General features: G+C 36.6%; 2 protein-coding genes across 3 annotated transcripts in view; both read right to left on the bottom strand.

Annotated features, from left to right (window-relative positions):
• The window catches only part of LOC123560548 (costars family protein ABRACL-like), an 88349-nt gene that overhangs the window by 12944 nt on the left and 55846 nt on the right, over positions 1-19559 (bottom strand). The window lies entirely within an intron of this gene.
• The window catches only part of LOC123559918 (nascent polypeptide-associated complex subunit alpha-like), a 193863-nt gene continuing 179792 nt past the window's right edge, over positions 5489-19559 (bottom strand). For both annotated transcript variants that reach the window (XM_053552118.1, XM_045352075.2), the window contains exons 2-7: positions 18392-18524; positions 17993-18086; positions 17052-17182; positions 16377-16511; positions 11452-11574; positions 5489-5618 (exon numbers count right to left, since the gene is read on the bottom strand). In XM_053552118.1, the coding sequence (XP_053408093.1) occupies positions 5604-5618; positions 11452-11574; positions 16377-16511; positions 17052-17182; positions 17993-18086; positions 18392-18523 (630 nt within the window). In that variant the 5' untranslated portion in view covers position 18524 and the 3' untranslated portion in view covers positions 5489-5603. The remainder of the gene's footprint in view (positions 5619-11451; positions 11575-16376; positions 16512-17051; positions 17183-17992; positions 18087-18391; positions 18525-19559) is intronic.

The following is a 19559-nucleotide window of genomic DNA, read 5'->3' as shown; positions in this document are numbered from 1 at the left end:
GCCTTTTGCTTACAAGGCAAAAGCTCTACCGACTGAGCTTACGAGCCGCTTACACATTTTCCCCCAAAAGTAATTAGATTCGACCTAGTGCATACACCCCTGCAACCACAATTTCAGGACTCCAACGCTAAGGATAAATCATAACATTACAAGCACTGTGAGACTTTCCATGCAATGTTGCCGCGTTCAAACGTTATGTGGGAAAGTTGACAGTTGCTAATGGAGAATGGGAGTCTAGTACTTGCTGTGGCATTTTAGTCGATTCTTGATAGAAAAAAAACTTAAAGTGTATAGGTTTCTTAAATAATTTATAATTTTATATCGATTGTAGAGTAAAATTCTTACACATTATATCGTCCACTCTCGATGACTCATTCTGAGGACGTAATTCAAACCCGCGGCCTCCGGGCTACAAGTCCAACGCTCTACCCATACATTATGATCTTAGATATAGACTGATAAATTAAAAACAGATTTTGATGAATTGAATATATCCGAACTTACCGATGTCTGGTTAGATTAGTTTTTCCCACAACAGTGGTAGGGACACGCTCAACTATGTCTCTTCTCGTGCTCCTTTAAATTACTTTTTCTCCGAAAAGACTTTCCGCACTCCTGGCACATGTATTCAGTCTCCATGCTATAAATAGATAATATGATAGTTTTACTGCTGTTACTCTCAGTGCAACAATGATACCTATGTGCGTATTTAATACTTCTTTTTGTTTGTCTTTGCTTTACGTCCTCTTTCAAAAGATGAATCATATGGTGCGGACAACTAAACTAACCATCGTTACTGGAAAGAACAAGTACTAAGCTTTCTCCCCGTAAGCAACAGTTGTCAACTTTTCCACTCAAAGATATATGGTCGGTTGCGCAAAAATGGAATTAGAGCAAAATAATTTCAAAATTTTATCATTTTACCTTTTAATGTATAGATATACAAGAAACGTTTAAAGAGCAGTAAACGTGTAATTATTTCCAAATTAGGGTGAGGACTGACGGTACTCATTTTCATTGTATCATTTCTGTATAAACTAACCTACCGAAAGAAAAACAGCCTATTCCCAGCATCTGCATCTTTTTAAACAATATCAAAATGTTTACAGCTCAATCATTTAAATACAAAGATGTTCTACATGCATGATAAATAGTCTTTGACGTGTACGTTACCCTCTGGGGAAAATGACGTGTACGTCACCACTTGAAAAACCGCAACGTGTACGTTACCGCACCCTTTGTCTTACGATATCTTCAAAATGCCTGAATAGTCATGTCAAATATTTGGTACAGGACTTTGGACAATGACAAGCTTTAATTCAAACCTAAATTCTAGCGAAAATTTTCTGCAGAATCTGTACTAGGTACGTAACTTGTGAACAGACGTGTTCGTAACCAAAATATTTTGCATCTTTCGAAATGGTTGGGCAAGGATTACGTAAAAACGGGAGGGAGTTTCATCAAATTACATATATCCGCTGAAAGAGCTTTTTATTGCGGGGTTTATGCACGTTATCTCGTTTAAAACAACTGCGGATGAAAAAAGTTATAGTGAAAAAACATACCTGAAGCGGGCCTATTTTTAGCACTTTTGCGTGCAGGTTATCCGACTTAGTCACGTGGTTTCCCCACCGTGGCTATATTAAATGCCGCATTAGACTTGATAAAGATTCAAAGCAGCTATTTGATGAATTGTGTGGTATATATGGACCTCATGCCAATTCAATGCGCACAGTTTTTATGTGGGTTAAAACTGTTAAAGCTGGGAAATTGTCTGTCGAAGATGATATCCGTTCTGGTAAGCCTAAAACCTCTGTTACCAAGGCAAACACCGTTGCTGTAAAAGCTGTGGTCAAACAGGATGCGCTATTGTCGGCGAAAGATATAACCAGTTGTACTGGCATATCAGAAGGCAATTCTGAAAAAGCGTTTTGACCTGAGAAAGGTTTACGCTAGGTGGGTACCTTATTTGCTCACTGATGAGCAAAAGAAACCACGCCAACGCCATAAATTTATGTGCCCGGGAACTTGTGAAAACATACAAAGGCTGTGATGGGTTTATTTCTAACTTGCTAACAGGTGACGAAACATTGTTTTATTGTTTTGGATATTGAACAAGACTTTCTTCTCATTTCTGAAGCAACAAGCTTGGCATTACCCTCAATAAAAAGCCCAGCATTTTATCTCTTTGTCTGCCAAATATCCCGGCGAAATCTCCATTATTTAAAAAAAAATACGAGGTGTTATTTTAAGTCGGATGAAAATCTGGCCGTGGATTAGCCATCTGTGTGATTATTTGGTGGTCTTTTTAATTCAGAAAACATTCCGTTAGATGCCTCTTTCTATCTTCGAAACCTGGTAGGAATCTGGTTTTCATTGATTCACATTGTACTGACAAAATTGAAAATACTTACTTCAAAGCGGCAACAATCGCGTTAAAGTGTCACGTTGTCCGATCTGGTGTCATGTCTTGTGGTGTCGCGTTATCACGTTACAGTGTGAAACTTATGAACTGAAAGGTAACCCCACCTTTACTTTGATTTAGTCAAGATTTGCATTTGATACAAATGTGATGTTTCAACAAATTGAACCAAAAGGCAAGTTTTAAATCTATAAAAAGATCCCTTGGAAGCATAGAATGCAACAAAAAAAAAAAAAAAAAAAAAATATATAGCAGACTCGTTTGACACTGTTCACGAGAGGTAATAAAATGTGCAACACCTCTCACGCCCCCTAGCATCGGCTTGTACATCTATTGAATGGACTCCATGGTCCCAAAGAACCAGAAAATATGTCATTTGTAACACACTCAAGTTCAATAATGAATCGTCCGAGACATTAGCAAATGCCTATGTTCATATAGGTATACGAGAACCAGGGTACCCAATAGGAAAATATACTAGCCTATTTCAAACTTAAAAAAATATGCACTTCTGTGAATGGGTAATGTGTATATTAAACAATCAGTAAGTTTATCTTTTACTGTGCTCTGTAGAGCTAGTTACGCACAACTTCGGCAAATTGGCCACATCAGCAGGACATCACTGCTGATGCTACCAAGTCTCTTGTGAACTCTCTGGTTACATCGAAAGCAGACTACTGTAACTCGCTGCTGTATGGAATTTCCAAAGACTCACTGCAAAAAAATTCAATGTGTACAAAACAGCGGTCCGCATCATAACCAAGACTCCAAGATACGAACACATCATGCAGGTCTTGAAGGAGTTGCATTGGCTTCCGGTCCAGCACCGCATTGAGTTCAAAATCTTGACACTTACATCGAAGCCATGCACAATGAATCTTCTTAGTACATTGTCGATAAGCTGGACATGTACAAGCCTCGTAGAGACTTAAGGTCGGCAAATGGCCCGGTGTCTTTGGTTGTACCGAGGAGTCGAACAGTAAAGTATGGTGACAGAAGTTTCAAGCATGCATGCTTTGGAATGCCCTCCCAGCAAGCACCAGAGATTCAAGCTCACTGTCCGCATTTAAAAAATCTTTGAAAACGCACCTCTTTCACATATGTTATAAATAAATAACAAAATCTGTAATACTGTTGAAAATGGCGTTAAACCAAATCACATATGTTATAAATAAATAACAAAATATGAAATACTGTTGAAAATGGCGTTAAACCAAAAACCATGAAAGGTTCGTTTCGTGTTTAGTAAGGGATTGGTCTCGTAATTATTTGTAATTTAACGTTGAACACAATTTATGGATAATCTTGTTTTAATTACAATTCATTTTAATTTACCAATATATTTTCATGTATATGTTCTTTTTTGTAAAGCACTTTTGAACGTACATATTTTGTATGAAAAGAGTGTATATAAGTCAGGTATAATAATAATATACATTTTCTCAATGTTTCTTTTCACAGACCGTAGTCTTAAGTCAGCAACCTTTGATATAATAGCCCCTAAATCTCTAGAGGTCAGGTACCGACCACATGCAATCATTTTATTAAGTTCGACCACTGTAGACGTAAGCTTTCTTCAGTCTCGGATTAGAAACAAAGATGTCTACTAAACAACAAGAGCAAGACAATATACCCACTCTTGTCTGAAACTCTGCATCAGGAAGCATGTGACCGGTGCATGACCTGTGATGCAAATCCTTTGTTAGAATAAAGTCCCGACACTCGAGGATGAAGGTAGATTCACTTTCCATCATGTCAGACCAAATCACTTGAGAACTGCGAGGTGTCTGGTCAGTCATCTATTCTTATTATGCAATTTACAGCATTTTGTACATTTTCAATGAGCCAAACACCTTAACCGAACAATGTACAGATTATGTCTAGACCATTGCAATATATCTGGCGAGGGGTTAGTCAAGTGCCTATTGCAAACTTTTCAAGGGCTACAACTCCCTTGGCACAATGCAGTAAGACAAAGTTTTGTTCATACAATTACATTTCTGCAGGTTTCGACCAGATCACTCGACTTCATCTTCACCAGAGCTGAAAAAGTGGATAAATGCAATGACAAACGCACTTGCCCACTTTTTGCACCAAGGTGACAAATTATGCCCTCTCCACAGACCAATATTTTTTTCTTCATCTTATTGAAGACCTGTTCTGTATCCTTTGTATGACCAAATGACAGAAATTACATGGTATGACCAAACTTTCTGAGCATCTTTGTCAGGACAGAATTCTCAACAGTATCTGCTTTTCAAGCATGCAATTTTCCCCATCTTGGCAGTATCAAAATTAATTCCATCTATAAAATTTTATGTCTTAAATTATACGTTAAGAACATATCAGAGCAGCTGCTTTAAATATTTCACATTATTAAAGTTGTACTGTTAGAACCATAAAGGGAGGTAATGAATTTTATAGACCAAGTGATAGTTTCTATGTAAACCCACATTCAAATCTTGGACAATTGGAGGAGGGAACAATTATCGAAAAGAGGCAATCAAAAGAAATAGATGTATTTCATGTTCACTTTGAAGTATGTGGCCCCAACATAAATGAAGGCATTATCATGCCCGGTAATCTCCTGAATCATAACCAGTCGTTTATGTATGGAAATGCTTTTGTTGTGATTTTGGGTTATGATGGACCTAGTATAGAAACATTGACGCAGTAAGCAAATTTTGCGTACTGCAAATGAATAATCAGCGAATGCCATCTGGCACAGAATTTAACAATAATTACAGACATACATGATATACGTGCAGGGACCAACTATTTGCTTCCTGTCAATTTTTTCAATCTTTTAATGATACAAAAAATGTTAGGGGGTTATGATTCTTCGTAGCCTATAATTGCCGTAACAAGTCTAAACTTCCATACATAACTGGCTGATTATGATTCTGGAGATTACTGGAACGATTATGAGCCTTTCAGCAAAGCCATCGTTATCATTAAATGTAAGCCGTGGTGAAATTCTTCCAACTCCTGTTTCACATGATGGTTCACTGTTACAAAGATCTGGTACAGCAGCACAATCAAGAAGAACTGAATGAGTACTCAATGTAATGTTTTAAATAGGATTTTATTTTCTATTTGCTCATAACGGCAAAAGTACAAAATATGACAATCGAAGAACAGACATGGACACACACACACACATACAGGAGAGAGCATTGGGTTACATCGTCAACTCCTGAAAAAGAAAAGCGAATTCATCTTTTAAAGAAACATTAAGACATTTGTTCATAAATTTTCCAATATTTTAATTTTTTTTTTTTTACACAACACAATTATATCATATGACACCAGATCTTTTCCAGCTTTTAATGGAGAATGACCCCAGATGCCCCTCAATAGTTTGGGCACCTGGACTGACCCACTGACCTATAAGCCTGCTAGATGGCTTTCCAACATGAAGAATTCTACACCGCAAACAAGGTTTCTAACCCACATCAGGAAGAGCAAGTAATTTCAAGTCTGTGACCTTAACCCCCCCCCCACCACTAGTCGCCCTTGTCAAAAATATGAATAAAGATCTGCATTATTTTTAACAATATCCACAGCAAAGTCATGTAAACAAATATTACTAATTACTTATTAATAATAGGTAGATACTTTATAACAAGAGGGCCATGATGGCCCTGTATCGCTCACCTGAGTACCATTGCTCAAAATGATATGATCAAGTTTTGACATAGAGCACATAGGCATACACATTAAATATCATCAGGATAAACATTTTCTTGTAACAGTCCCTTTTGACCTAGTCAGGTCCAATTTCCATACCAAGATTGAGGGTCATAGGCTCAAATTTGAAATTAAGGGAGGTAATATGACATAAAATCAGTCCACAGTTATCCACCCTGATTGTCTCAGTCCAACTAATGACAATAATGAAATTTCAAATGTCCTATAAGTACTTACTGATATAAATCCATTTTGATTACTATCAGGGAAGGTAATCAGATAAAAAAAAAAACAACTCTGGAAGCTATGATTGGATCTGACAGATTCATCATGGAATCCAAGATTTATTGTTGTTGAAGATATTTTGGAAGTTTGTATAAAATCAAACCATAAATGAAGTCTCTATATGGCTGCAAAAGCCAAAATAGCAAATTTTGGACTTTTAAGGGGTCATAACTCTGGAGCCCATAATGGAATCTAGCCTGTTCAAGAAAGGAACCAAGATCCTATGGTGACACAAGTTTTGTGCAAGTTTGATTGAATTCAAATCATAAATGAAGCTGCTATTGTGCAGACAAGGTCAAAATAGCTAATTCTGGCCCTATCAGGGGCCATAACTCTGGAACACATAATGGAATCTGGCCGGTTCAAGAAAGGAACCGAGATCTTGTGGTGATACAAGTTGTGTGCAAGTTTGGTTAAAATCAAATCATAAACTAGAAAATGCTTTTGTAAACAAGAGCTGTCGGATGACAGCGCGCTCGACTATTCGAAGAATTGATTGAAGAATGGGGTCAAAATATTTCCATAGATTTTCAGACTAAACAAAACAATGGATTAAACAAAAAATGTTCCTGTATTTGCGGATTTCGATTAGTCTTGCACTAAATGGCAATGTGTGACCATGATGGCAAATATGTTAAGTTATATGTTAGGCAAAACATGGACTTATATGAAAAATTTAACTAATTTCCAATTCCAAAAAGGGCCATAATTCAGTCAAAATAGTTGACAGAGTTATGTACTCTTGCCTACAGATGGAAATCATGTTGATAAACTAGTGTTGAAAGTTTCAAAGCCACAGTTCAAACAGTTTTGACAAAACGCTGACTTGTAAGAAAAACTGAACAAATTTCTAAGTCCAACAAGAGCACCGCCTTGCGGGTGCTGACGCTCATCTGATTTTTTTTGTGTAATAGAAATATTGTCCTACCCATGATTTTCTAAGTCTAAAAAGGGCCATCATTCTTGCAAAAAGCAGGATAGAGTTATGTTTCTTGATGTACAGTGTCCACTTATGATGGTGAAAAACTGTTGCAAGTTTTAAAGCAATAGCTTTGATAGTTTATGAGAAAAGTTGACTTAAACATAATACTCAACCAAGAAAATGATTTTCTAAGTCCAAAAGGGGCAATAATTATTGCAAAAAGCAGGATGGAGTTATGTTGCTTGCTGTACAGGGTCAGCTTATGATGGTGAACAAGTGTTGCAAGTTTCAAAGCAATAGCTTTGATAGTTTAAGAGAAAAAGTTGACCTAAACATAAAACGTAACCAAGAAATCTGATATTTTCTAAGTCAAAAAGGGGCCATAAATCTTGCAAAAAGCAGGACGGAGTTATGTTTCTTGCTATACAGGGTCAACTTATGATGGTGAACAAGTGTTGCAAGCTTTAAAGCAATAGCTTTGATAGTTTAGGATAAAAGCTGACCTAAACATAAAACTTAACCAAGAAAACTGATTTTCTAAGTCCAAAAGGGGCCATAAATCTTGCAAAAAGCAAGATGGAGTTATGTTTCTTGATGTACAGGGTCTGCTTATGATGGTGAACAAGTATTCCAAGTTTCAAAGCAATAGCTTTGATAGTTTAGGAGAAAAGTTGACCTAAACATAAAACTTAACCAAGAAATCTGATATTTTCTAAGTACAAAAGGGGCCATAAATCTTGCAAAAAGCAAGATGGAGTTATGTTTCTTGCTATACAGGGTCAGCTTATGATGGTGAACAAGTATTCCAAGTTTCAAAGCAATAGCTTTGATAGTTTAGGAGAAAAGCTGACCTAAACATAAAACTTAACCAGGCAACGCCGACGCAGACGCCGACGCCGACGCCGACAACCGCTCAAGTGATGACAATAACTCATCATTTTTTTTCAAAAAATCAGATGAGCTAAAAAGGGCCATAATTCAGTCAAAATAATTGTCAGAGTTATGTACTCTTGCCTACAGATGGAAATCATAATGATAAACAAGTGCTTAAAGTTTAAAAGCCATATGTCAAATAGTCTTGACAAAACATGGACATTTACAAAATAGAACCAATTTCCAAGTTCAAAAAGGGCCATAATTCAGCCAAAAAAGTTGAGAGAGTTACGTACTCTTGCCTATTGATAGAGACTATTATATTGAACAAGATATAAAAGTTTCAAAGCCATACGTCAAACACTTTACACAAAATATAAACTGGTATGAAAAACTTAACCAAGATTTCTAAGTCAAAAGGGGCCATAATTCAGTCAAAATGCTTGATGGAGTTATGTACTCTTGCCTACAACTGGACATTGTGATGGTTAACAAGTGTTGAAAGTTTCAAAGCTTTATCTCAAAAGACTTTGTCAAAATGTGGACTGGTACGAAAAACTTAACCAAGATTTCTAAGTCAAAAAGGGGCCATAATTCAACCAAAATGCTTGATGGAGTTATGTACTCTTGCCTACAACTGGACATGGTGATGGTAAACAAGTGTTGAAAGTTTCAAAGCTTTATCTCAAAAGACTTTGTCAAAATATGAACTGGTACGAAAAACTTAACCAAGATTTCTAAGTCAAAAGGGGCCATAATTCAGTCAAAATGCTTGACAGAGTTATGTACTCTTGCCTATAACTGGACATGGTGATGGTAAACAAGTGTTGAAAGTTTCAAAGCTTTATCTCAAAAGACTTTGTCAAAATGTGGACTGGTACGAAAAACTTAACCAGGGTGTGACGCCGACGCCGTGGTGAGTAGGATAGCTCTACTTATTCTTCGAATAGTCGAGCTAAAAAGCGCATGTCTCCCCCAATGCAAAGTCCTATAGGCAAGAAGTCTATAGGGGTCAGGAGCGAAAGTCAAAGAGACACTGATGGTTGGCTGTAATAGGGATCATCTACTTGGCATGTCCAGTCATCCTGCTAAATTTCAACACTCGTGGCCTAGTGGTTCTCAAGTCACTGTTCAGGCTCCTGTGACCTTGACCTTTGATCAAGTGACCTCAAAATAAATAGGGGTCATCTACTCTGCATGTCCAATCATCCTATTCAGTTTCAACATTGTAGGTCAAATGGTTCTCAAGTTATTTCCAAAAAATGATTTTATATGAACAGGCCACTGTGACCTTGACCTTTAATAGACTGACCCCAAAATCAATAGGGGTCATCTACTTTGCATGTTCAATCATCCTATGAAGTTTCAACATTCTGGGTCAAGTGGTTCTCAAGTTATTGATCGGAACTGGTTATCAATGTTCAGGCCCCCGTGACCTTGACCTTTAACGGAGTGACCCCAAAAACAATAAGGGTCATTTACTCTGCATGAACAATCATCCTATGAAGTTTCAACATTCTGCGTCGAGAGGTTCTCAAGTTATTGATTGGAAATGGTTTTCCATGTTCATGCCCCTGTGGCCTTAACCTTTAACAGAGTGACCCTAAAATCGTTAGGGTTCATCTACTCTGCATGACCAATCACCCTACGAAGTTTCATCATTCTAGGTCAAGTGGTTCTCAAGTTACTGACCGGAAATGGTTTTCAATGTTCGGGCCCCCGTGACCCTGACCTTTCACAGAGTGACCCCAAAATCGTTAGGAGTCATCTACTCTTTATGACCAATCATCCTATTAAGTTTCAACATTCTGGGTCAAGTGGTTCTCAAGTTACTGACCGGAAATGGTTTTCAATGTTCAGGCCCCTGTGACCTTGACCTTTAATGGAGTGACCCCAAAATCGATAGGGGTCATCTACTTTGCATGTACAATCATCCTATGAAGTTTCAACACTCTGGGTCAAGTGGTTCTCTAGTTATTGATCAGAAATGGTTTCCAATGTTCAGGCCCCTGTGACCTTGACCTTTAATGGAGTGACCCCAAAATCGATAGGGGTCATCTACTCTTTATGATCAATCATCCTATCAAGTTTCAACATTCTGGGTCAGGTGGTTCTCTAGTTATTGATTGGAAATGGTTTTCAATGTTCAGGCCCCTGTGACCTTGACCTTTGACGGAGTGACCCCAAAATCAATCGGGGTCATCTACTCTTCATGACCAATGATCCTATGAAGTTTCAACATTCTGGGTCAAGTGGTTCTCTAATTATTGATTGGAAATGGTTTTCAATGTTCAGGCCCCTGTGACCTTGACCTTTGATGGAGTGACCCCAAAAACAATAGGGGTCGTCTACTCCAGCAGCCCTACAACCCTATGAAGTTTGAAGGTTCTAGGTCAAATGGTTCTCCAGTTATTGCTCGGAAATGAAGTGTGACTTACGGACGGAAGGACAGGGCAAAAACAATATGTCTCCTGGGGGAGACATAATGAAGTTGCTATTGTGCAGACAAGGTCAAAATAGCTAATTTTAGCCCTTTCAGGGGCCATAACTCCGGAACCCATAATGGAATCTGGCTAGATCAAGAAAGGAACCAAGATCTTATAGTGATACTAGTTGTGTGCAAGTTTAGTTAAAATAAAATCATAAATGAAACCACTATCGTGCAGACAAGAAATTGTTGACGGACTGACGGACGCACAGACGACGGACGAAGGGCGATCACAAAAGCTCATCTTGTCACTATGTGACAGGTGAGCTAAAAACACGTTATATACATTAAAGCAACTCCTGTAATTGAGGTCTGTAAACAGGAGACCCTAAAACAGTTGCCGAAAATCCACCTGTCATTTGAGAGTGAAAAGCCTTTCAATCTGAAAACTCTGCATGCAGTTTACATGATTTAACATTTTTGGACAATACTTAGTGAAATATTGTTAATAAATAAAGCTTGCATCAGAAAATCTTGGCTTGACAAACATACTTCAATCTTCATTTGTCGATAAGACGGGGAAAGAAATTCTCATCATTGCAAGCTCCATCTCTTATTGAAAATTGTTGAAAAAACTTCAGTTTTTAATCTTACACAATTTTCTCTTTCTCTAGGCACTATATCAGTACCGAGACAGCAACATAAAACAACACTTTTTTAAAGCCAGCTCTCAAACTACAAGACTAAGACAACAAGCCAGACAAATTGATTAATAATATTCTGTGTGAACATACACCTTAGTATTGATGATTATTTTATCAATATACTCACCATTATAGCATTAACGATATCGTTACCGTTATTTTTGAGAGCTTTAACAGCTTTATTCCGTGACACATTTGCTTGTGACATGACAAGTTCAATGTCCTTGGCCTCAACCCCAGAATCATCAACCTGAAATATAAAACACAACATTTCTGCAATTTTGTTTATAATTCGTAAAATGTTAATATACAACCAGCTCATTACCCACTTTTCTTACATATAAACAAAGAATCCATACAAAGATCTGTTACTTTACAAGCTTGCTTCAGATATTCTTGGCTTGACAAACACAATTTCAATCGTCATTTGTCGATAAGACGGGGAAAGAAATTCTCATCATTGCAAGCTGTGAAGTTCTTTGACCTTAATTGCCTTTGATTCTCTCTGTAACTGTAACAGGCCAATTTTTCTAGCTGAATGTTTTTTTTTAACTGTTTACAGGGATTTTTTTTCCAACTTTGACATTAAAATACAGTGCAAACTTGAGCTGATACACAGTAGAATTCCGCTCGGTCTGGTTCCTTCCCAGGAAAAAACTGTTCTATTCTTACACTTTTTATCTATAAACATGTCTAATATGCATTAATCAGTACCCTTGCAAATAATTCCATCATAATTTATTAGATATTTAATAAGAAACAAAACACAAAAAGTCAGGCCGGTCCTATTACATACATTACATTCTACACTGTATTCAGAACACTTTAAAATCTGTTAAATTTGTTGTTTAGAACATGATTTCTTCTTTAGTTCAAAGAGCTTGCATCAGATAATCTTGGCTTGACAAACACAATTTCAATCGTCATTTGTCGATAAGACGGGGAAAGAAATTCTCATCATTGCAAGCTAACATAGACCATATTTGAAAACAGAATATCTCAGCCTAGCTGTAGTATTCAATGAAACAATTAACCTTACTTCATTCACTCTACACGTGTCATTTCCGGCTGGTAAAATCCCAGGCCCGAATAACCTCTTAACATACAAGGACTTGAAGATGACATAGTAAATATTTACAATGTGACACTGATTTTAACTCCTTTGGAGCCAATTTCACATGATTTTTCAACTAAATATTTTCACTGATACAGCATCAGTACACTGAACATGTACTGCTTATTCTCAAACTTGCTTTGTTTAGAATTCTGCTAAAACGTAATATCTCAAGTACAGATGTAAAGTTATCCCTTCAACTAAACAGAAAACAACAAAGATTTTATACACAAAATTTTAGACAAAAGAGCTTGCATCAGATAATCTTGGCTTGACAAAAACATTTCAATCGTCATTTGTCGATAAGACGGGGAAAGAAATTCTCATCATTGCAAGCTATAGATCTGCCGTTTCCAAAAAATCATTTTAAAAGGAAAATGCAACAAAAACTACCCAAGATACACAATCAACTCAATTAACAACACTGAACAAAATCCACTAATCAAGAATTTGTAGAATATTACGAAACAGAAAAGTAACAAATTGGCTTGCATCAGATAATCTTGGCTTGACAAACACTACTTCAATCGTCATTTGTCGATAAGACGGGGAAAGAAATTCTCATCATTGCAAGTTATCTGCCGTTTCCAAAAAATCATTTTAAAAGGAAAATGCAACAAAAACTACCCAAGATACACAATCAACTAAATTAACAACACTGAGCAAAATCCATTAATCAAGAATTTGTAGAATATTACGAAACAGAAAAGTAACAAATTGGCTTGCATCAGATAATCTTGGCTTGACAAACACTACTTCAATCGTCATTTGTCGGTAAGACGGGGAAAGAAGTTCTCATCACTGCAAGTTATCTGCCATTTCCAAAAAATTATTTTAAACAGAAAATGCAACAAAACTACCCAAGATACACAATCAACTCAATTAACAACACTGAGCACGAATCAAGAACTTGTAGAATATTACGAAACAGAAAAATAACAAACTGGCTTGCATCAGATAATCTTGGCTTGACAAACACTACTTCAATCGTCATTTGTCGGTAAGACGGGGAAAGAAGTTCTCATCACTGCAAGTTATCTGCCGTTTTCAAAAAATTATTTTGAAAAGAAAATGCAACAAAAACTACCCAAGATACACAATCAACTCAATTAACAACACTGAGCTAAAATCCACGAATCAAGAACTTGTAGAATATTACGAAACAGAAAAATAACAAATTGGCTTGCATCAGATAATCTTGGCTTGACAAACACTACTTCAATCGTCATTTGTCGATAAGACGGGGAAAGAAATTCTCATCATTACAAGCCGACACTGGTCATATTTGAAAATATAACATTCTCCTCAGCCAAGCTGTAGTTTTTGAGAAAACAATTAACCTTACTACCTGCTACTCACTCTAGACTACACAAGTCATTTTTTGAAGGTTAAATAACCCCGTAACACACACAAGTATCTGATGATGATAAAGTAAACAATTATGACATGACAGCAATTTTTATCTCACATGGATTCAATTTCACAAGCATTTTTTTCCCCAATTAACTATTTTCACACATAAAGCAATTTTCTAATGAATTACATCAGTGTAGTGAACATAACCTTTTTTTTAAAAGAAAAATCTCACTATTGCTTTGTTTATAATTCAGCTTAAACTTGTTTATGTTAAGTACATACATTATATACGTAAGGTTATCACTTCAACTAACGGAAAACACAAATTTCAGACAGAATGGCTTGCATCAGAAAATCTTGGCTTGACAAAAACATTTCAATCGTCATTTGTCGATAAGACGGGGAAAGAAATTCTCATCACTGCAAGTATCTGCCATTTCAACAATTATTTGTCATAAGAAACTACAACAAAGGCAAACAGAAATTGAATAGAAGCTGACTTTATTAACTAACCATTTTAGAAAGTCAATAAGGATAATTAAGAATTGGGATTGAAACAACTTTCATGAACCTATTCCAAAGTATTAAAAGAAAACTTTTTCTTCAGTTCTATGAAACACACAAGGTGCAACAAGGAAGTACACTGTTCCATGGTGACAATTATGGAATTGGCAATTGGCATACAACAAATACGTCTTTTATAACATCTAAGTATTGCATTGCTGAATAATTCAGGAAATTTATAATACCAAATAAATTTAAACAGCTGCATCTGGCATCTATGTAAAGCTTGCATCAGATAATCTTGGCTTGACAAATTCAATTTGAATCGTCATTTGTCGATAAGACGGGGAAAGAAATTCTCATCATTGCAAGCTGTGACAATTGGCTTGAACTTTATGCATATATATAAACTGCCACATACGTATAACTGATTAAAGCTGAAGGTTATCAAGGCAGTTTCACTAACTGATGACATAATTACAACCTAAGAAACCAACTTAATTGACAGTCTGTCTTCTGTCCTTTGTAATAACACTGAAAAAATTCAATTAAGTCAAGTACTTTCCAGGTATATGAATTTCCATGAATATTACAAAATACAAAAGTAACAAGAGGGCTTGCATCAGATAATCTTGGCTTGACAAAAACACTTCAATCGTCATTTGTCGATCAGACGGGGAAAGAAATTCTCATCATTGCAAGTTATCTGCCGTTTTCAAAAAATTATTTTAAAAAGAAATCGCAACAAAGCCTACACAAGATACATGATCAACTTAATTAACAACACTGAGCAAAATCCACTAATCAAGAATTTGTAGAATATTATGAAACAGAAAAGTAAGAAATTGGCTTGCATCAGATAATCTTGGCTTGACAAACACTGCTTCAATCGTCATTTGTCGATAAGACGGGGAAAGAAATTATCATCATTGCAAGCTTCCTCTCTTACTTTTCTAAATATTCAATACTCCTGGGATCAATCATATACGAGTTTAATTTAAATAACATTTTAGCCTCCATGTCTTCTTGATAACAGCCGGTATAAATCTACTAGAAGGAATGGAAATTAGCAATTGTCACCACTAGAATATAAATGGAAGTGGACTAGTTATGTTATTCTCCGTCAGTTTGTCAAGAATGTTCCTGACTTCCTGTTAACATTCTCAAAACTACAGCTGCTATCACGGAACATTTGTCGGAACCTTCTTAACCCTTACCCTGCTAAATTTTAATAATGAACTTGTCCGTCTTTCAATTTAGACAGTATCATTAACTGTCAAAAGAGGTGCATATCAAAAGGAGACTGACTGAATGACGAACAGTGCAGATCATGATCAGACTGCACAGGTGTGCAGAATAAACTGTGTCCAATATGATAAGGGTGAATTGTGAAAAGGTATAAAATTACAATAGGTAATAACTAGAAAGCTTGCTTCAGATAATCTTGGCTTGACAAACTCAATTTCAATCGTCATTTGTCGATAAGACGGGGAAAGAAATTCTCATCATAACAAGCTTTCATCAATATACAACTGTGGGAGAAGCTGATCTATCTTTTAAAATAATTTCATTTTTTTCGTAAGACATCCCAACCCATTTGGGTAGAACAAACTACCTTCTGTAAATCAAATAGATAACTAGCTTTAGTAGTACCAACAAATGAGCCGTGCCATGAGAAAACCAACATAGTGGGTGTGCGACCAGCATGGATCCAGACCAGCCTGCGCATCTGCGCAGTCTGGTCAGGATCCATGCTGTTCGCTAACAGTTTCTCCAATTCCAATAGGCTTTAAAAGCGAACAGCATGGAGCCTGACCAGACTGCGCGGATGCGCAGGCTGGTCTGGATCCATGCTGGTCGCACACCCACTATGTTGGTTTTCCCATGGCACGGCTCAAATTTCCATAAGCCAGATAGATACCTATGTTTTATGGAGAAACCCTAGTCCTCAAATTTATTCGAACTCTTTGAATACTTGTTTTTTTTTAAAACAGAGCTGTATTCATTCCAAACTGCAGCTGTTTCAATTACAGTTGTGAACAGTATGAAACATTATCAGACTTTACATAGAATAATACCTCGTCTTCTTCCTCAGATTCTTCCTGTATTGGCTGTGATACAGTGCTGGGTAGATCTCCGAGACCAGCTGGATGCTCCTGTCTCTGGAAGTCTTTAGCTGCTGCCATCTGTGCCTGCTGACTCAGATCTTCAATCTAAAATATTACGCAGGAATTTTGGTGGAACTACAAATATTACTTTGTTTGGAAAAATCATCTGCTACCCTTTAATAACACTTATTTTTAATGTGTTTGCCATACATTTTCCATACTTGTAAATTGAATCTAAGTTTAAAGCAATTCGTTTTGAACCCATGTCATTTTTGTTCGCTTGCTTAAAGGAAAAGCTACTAGCTAAACAATAATATTTCACATGTATTACGGCACCATCTGAAGTTCGACATTTAGTTCTTTTCGCCATTTTCGGCAATTTGGAGGCTTGCAGTTATTAGCTTTTCCTACAATTTTTTTTTGTGTGCACTCACCACATCCATTTTTTTTTTCAGACCATGACCACTCATTATAGACAGTTTGTAATACTTAAATGAATAGTGCAAAATCTTGTCCATGTTTAATTTAACTGGTTCAAGTTTAAGAAAACGACACACAAGTTTCCAAAGATGTCATATTACCAGTCAAATGGAGTCAAAATTTAAACCTCACACACCTTCAGTACAGTTTATATTAAACACCTACCTTAGCTTCTCCAAATACAATGTATGTATCTGATGCTGGACTTTTGTAAACATCTGGATGTCCAATCACAAATAAGATATTCTTTGACTTCCTGATTGTCACCCTGGTTACACCAGTTACCTGTTTTAAACCTGAAATGAAAATGTAAAGATGGTTACCCCTGTTCGCTGTTATATACTTGAAACTTTCAAACTACATGAACCGTTAAGTCCGTAACAATTATTGAATATCACTCAGTTATTGCATCACTCAATTTATCAACCCCAATTTTTACCCCATACAACTTCCCTTTCTAGAATACATAGTTTTTTTCTTTTATTAATAAATATAACAAAAACAAGGAGCTGCGTTCAATAAACGCTTGATGCCCCCTGTGGCATCCTTGTCGGTAGATTTTGCACCCAAGTCCAAAATGAGGTCAAAGTCAAACTGAGGTCAGGTGATGTTTGAAGATGAGGAATGGTCAGTTGACATCTGTATTAGTATCAATTCATTCTTGTAATGGGTACTGATGCTAGACGAAACGGTCTCATTTGGTTTACCAAGAGATGGCCCATATAAAGCAACCTATGTCCAAAATGAGGTCAAGGTCAAACAGAGGTCAGGTGATGTCTGAAGATGAGGAATGGTCACAGGTTACATCTGCATTAGTATCAAGTCATTCTAGTAAGTGGTATTGATGCTAGATGAAACGGACCCATTTGTTTAACCTTGTACGGACAGACGAATGAATGGACAGGTCAATCACTATATGCCTCCCGCATCAGTAGTTGCTGGAGGCATAAAAATATTTCTAAGTCTCAAGTTAACTCACTGTCCCAGGTTTATGAGCTGTTACGAAGGATTTTTTTTGGTGGGGGCGGGGTGTCAAGAGTCATAAAGACACTGTCTAGGTCCTATGGTGACTTTATCAAACCAAGGAATGGAAAAGAATATCTTACCAAGTTTTGACATTGCTTTTCTAGCCTTCTTTTCACTCCTGCTTTGTTTAGCTTTGCTGACCAGTTCTTCCTGAATACCAGCAGCCTCAGCAACCTGAAATAGTAAGTTTATTCTAAAATATACAGTTGTACTGCCTAATTCATACATGACATCTGGGTTTAACCCATCACATGGACTGAATACTTTTGTCAAATATTTATATGCCTTATATAATCTGTAACTTTCTTGTGCTACACTGTCCAATCCTGTTTCGTTAAGAACACAGGTAAAACTCATGAAACATCAATAACTTGTCAGAATAGTTCTCTTTGTTAATTCATTTTAATAAATAAATGCATCAATGAAATTTAAAATGCACTTGTTATTATCAACAATAATTAAATGTATTCCAATATTACTCGACTTTGTTGAGCTACATCCTGATCTTCAAGCTCTGGCATGGAGTCATCACTCTCAGATTCGGTGCCTGATCCAGAGTCGTCTCCCTTTACATCCTCAACCACAGGCTTCTCAACAGCTTCAGTAGGCATTCTGTAATTTATAGAGATAAAAAATATATGTTTATCTATGAAAGTCAAAAATTAAAATATTGCTATTATTATGTTAATCCAGCCCATTCTATACACTACTTTTCCAAACTACCTCTTTATTACATGAGAAAATGTATGTAACAGTTTTGATAGTTTTCCACTGACAGGGTTTCTTTTCTTTTACAGGGGTTTGCGACGAAGTTATCCACTTCACCAGGGTTCCCGTTGTCAGTCGCCAAATAATATGAAATTCTGGCCCTAAAAATCTTCAATAGCATTTTAATACGCCAACAATAAATGCAACGACAAAAACAATCGGCGATCAGATTACTGAGTTTATTCTCATAGACGTAACATTTTTACACTCCTGCACCAGAAACTGATGCAAGGTAGAGGTCACTGTGATCAATTTCAATTGATGTATTGTTTATTTCACCTGTACGACATTTAGACAGGAGTGTTTTGAGTGGATAAAGACATTTTGGGGAATCAAATTAATCTAATAATTGGATTAACTGCTGAGTTTAATTACCCAGCTGATTAGATAATTACACACGCATTGGTTAATGTTGTTTGTAGCAAAACTGAAACAATGAAATGGCGTTTTTGATGCCGCTGATAAAGTGTAGTGATAGTAGGTCTATAGGCCACTTTCAAAAGCCTTGCTGTTGGGTTAAGCCTATAGCGACGTGGTAAGAATGTCTGCATATGGATCACAAGGTCCGGGGTTCGAGACCCAGTAGGGACCTTAGTATTTCTAGGCTTACTCAAGTTTTTTTTTTTATATCTGTGCATCAGGACCAAAATTCAGGCACCTTCCTCCTTCTAAAAATAAGCATTATTTGACAACAACAATGACATTTAAAGGAATTGTAAAAGGCAGCACCAATGATCCTGCAAATTAAAAAGCTTCTCGTGACTAAGACCACAGGTCCTGGGCTTTGATAATTTTATTTGCTTTTTTTCAGAGACAGCACCCTCACATAGCCACTTTTAGGTGACCAAAATCAGTATAGTATATTATCAGAAGGCAAAG

The sequence above is a fragment of the Mercenaria mercenaria genome, chromosome 10, assembly GCF_021730395.1.
Source record: "Mercenaria mercenaria strain notata chromosome 10, MADL_Memer_1, whole genome shotgun sequence".
NCBI classification, from domain to species: domain Eukaryota; kingdom Metazoa; phylum Mollusca; class Bivalvia; order Venerida; family Veneridae; genus Mercenaria; species Mercenaria mercenaria.
This window is presented reverse-complemented; position numbering and strand designations above follow the sequence as displayed.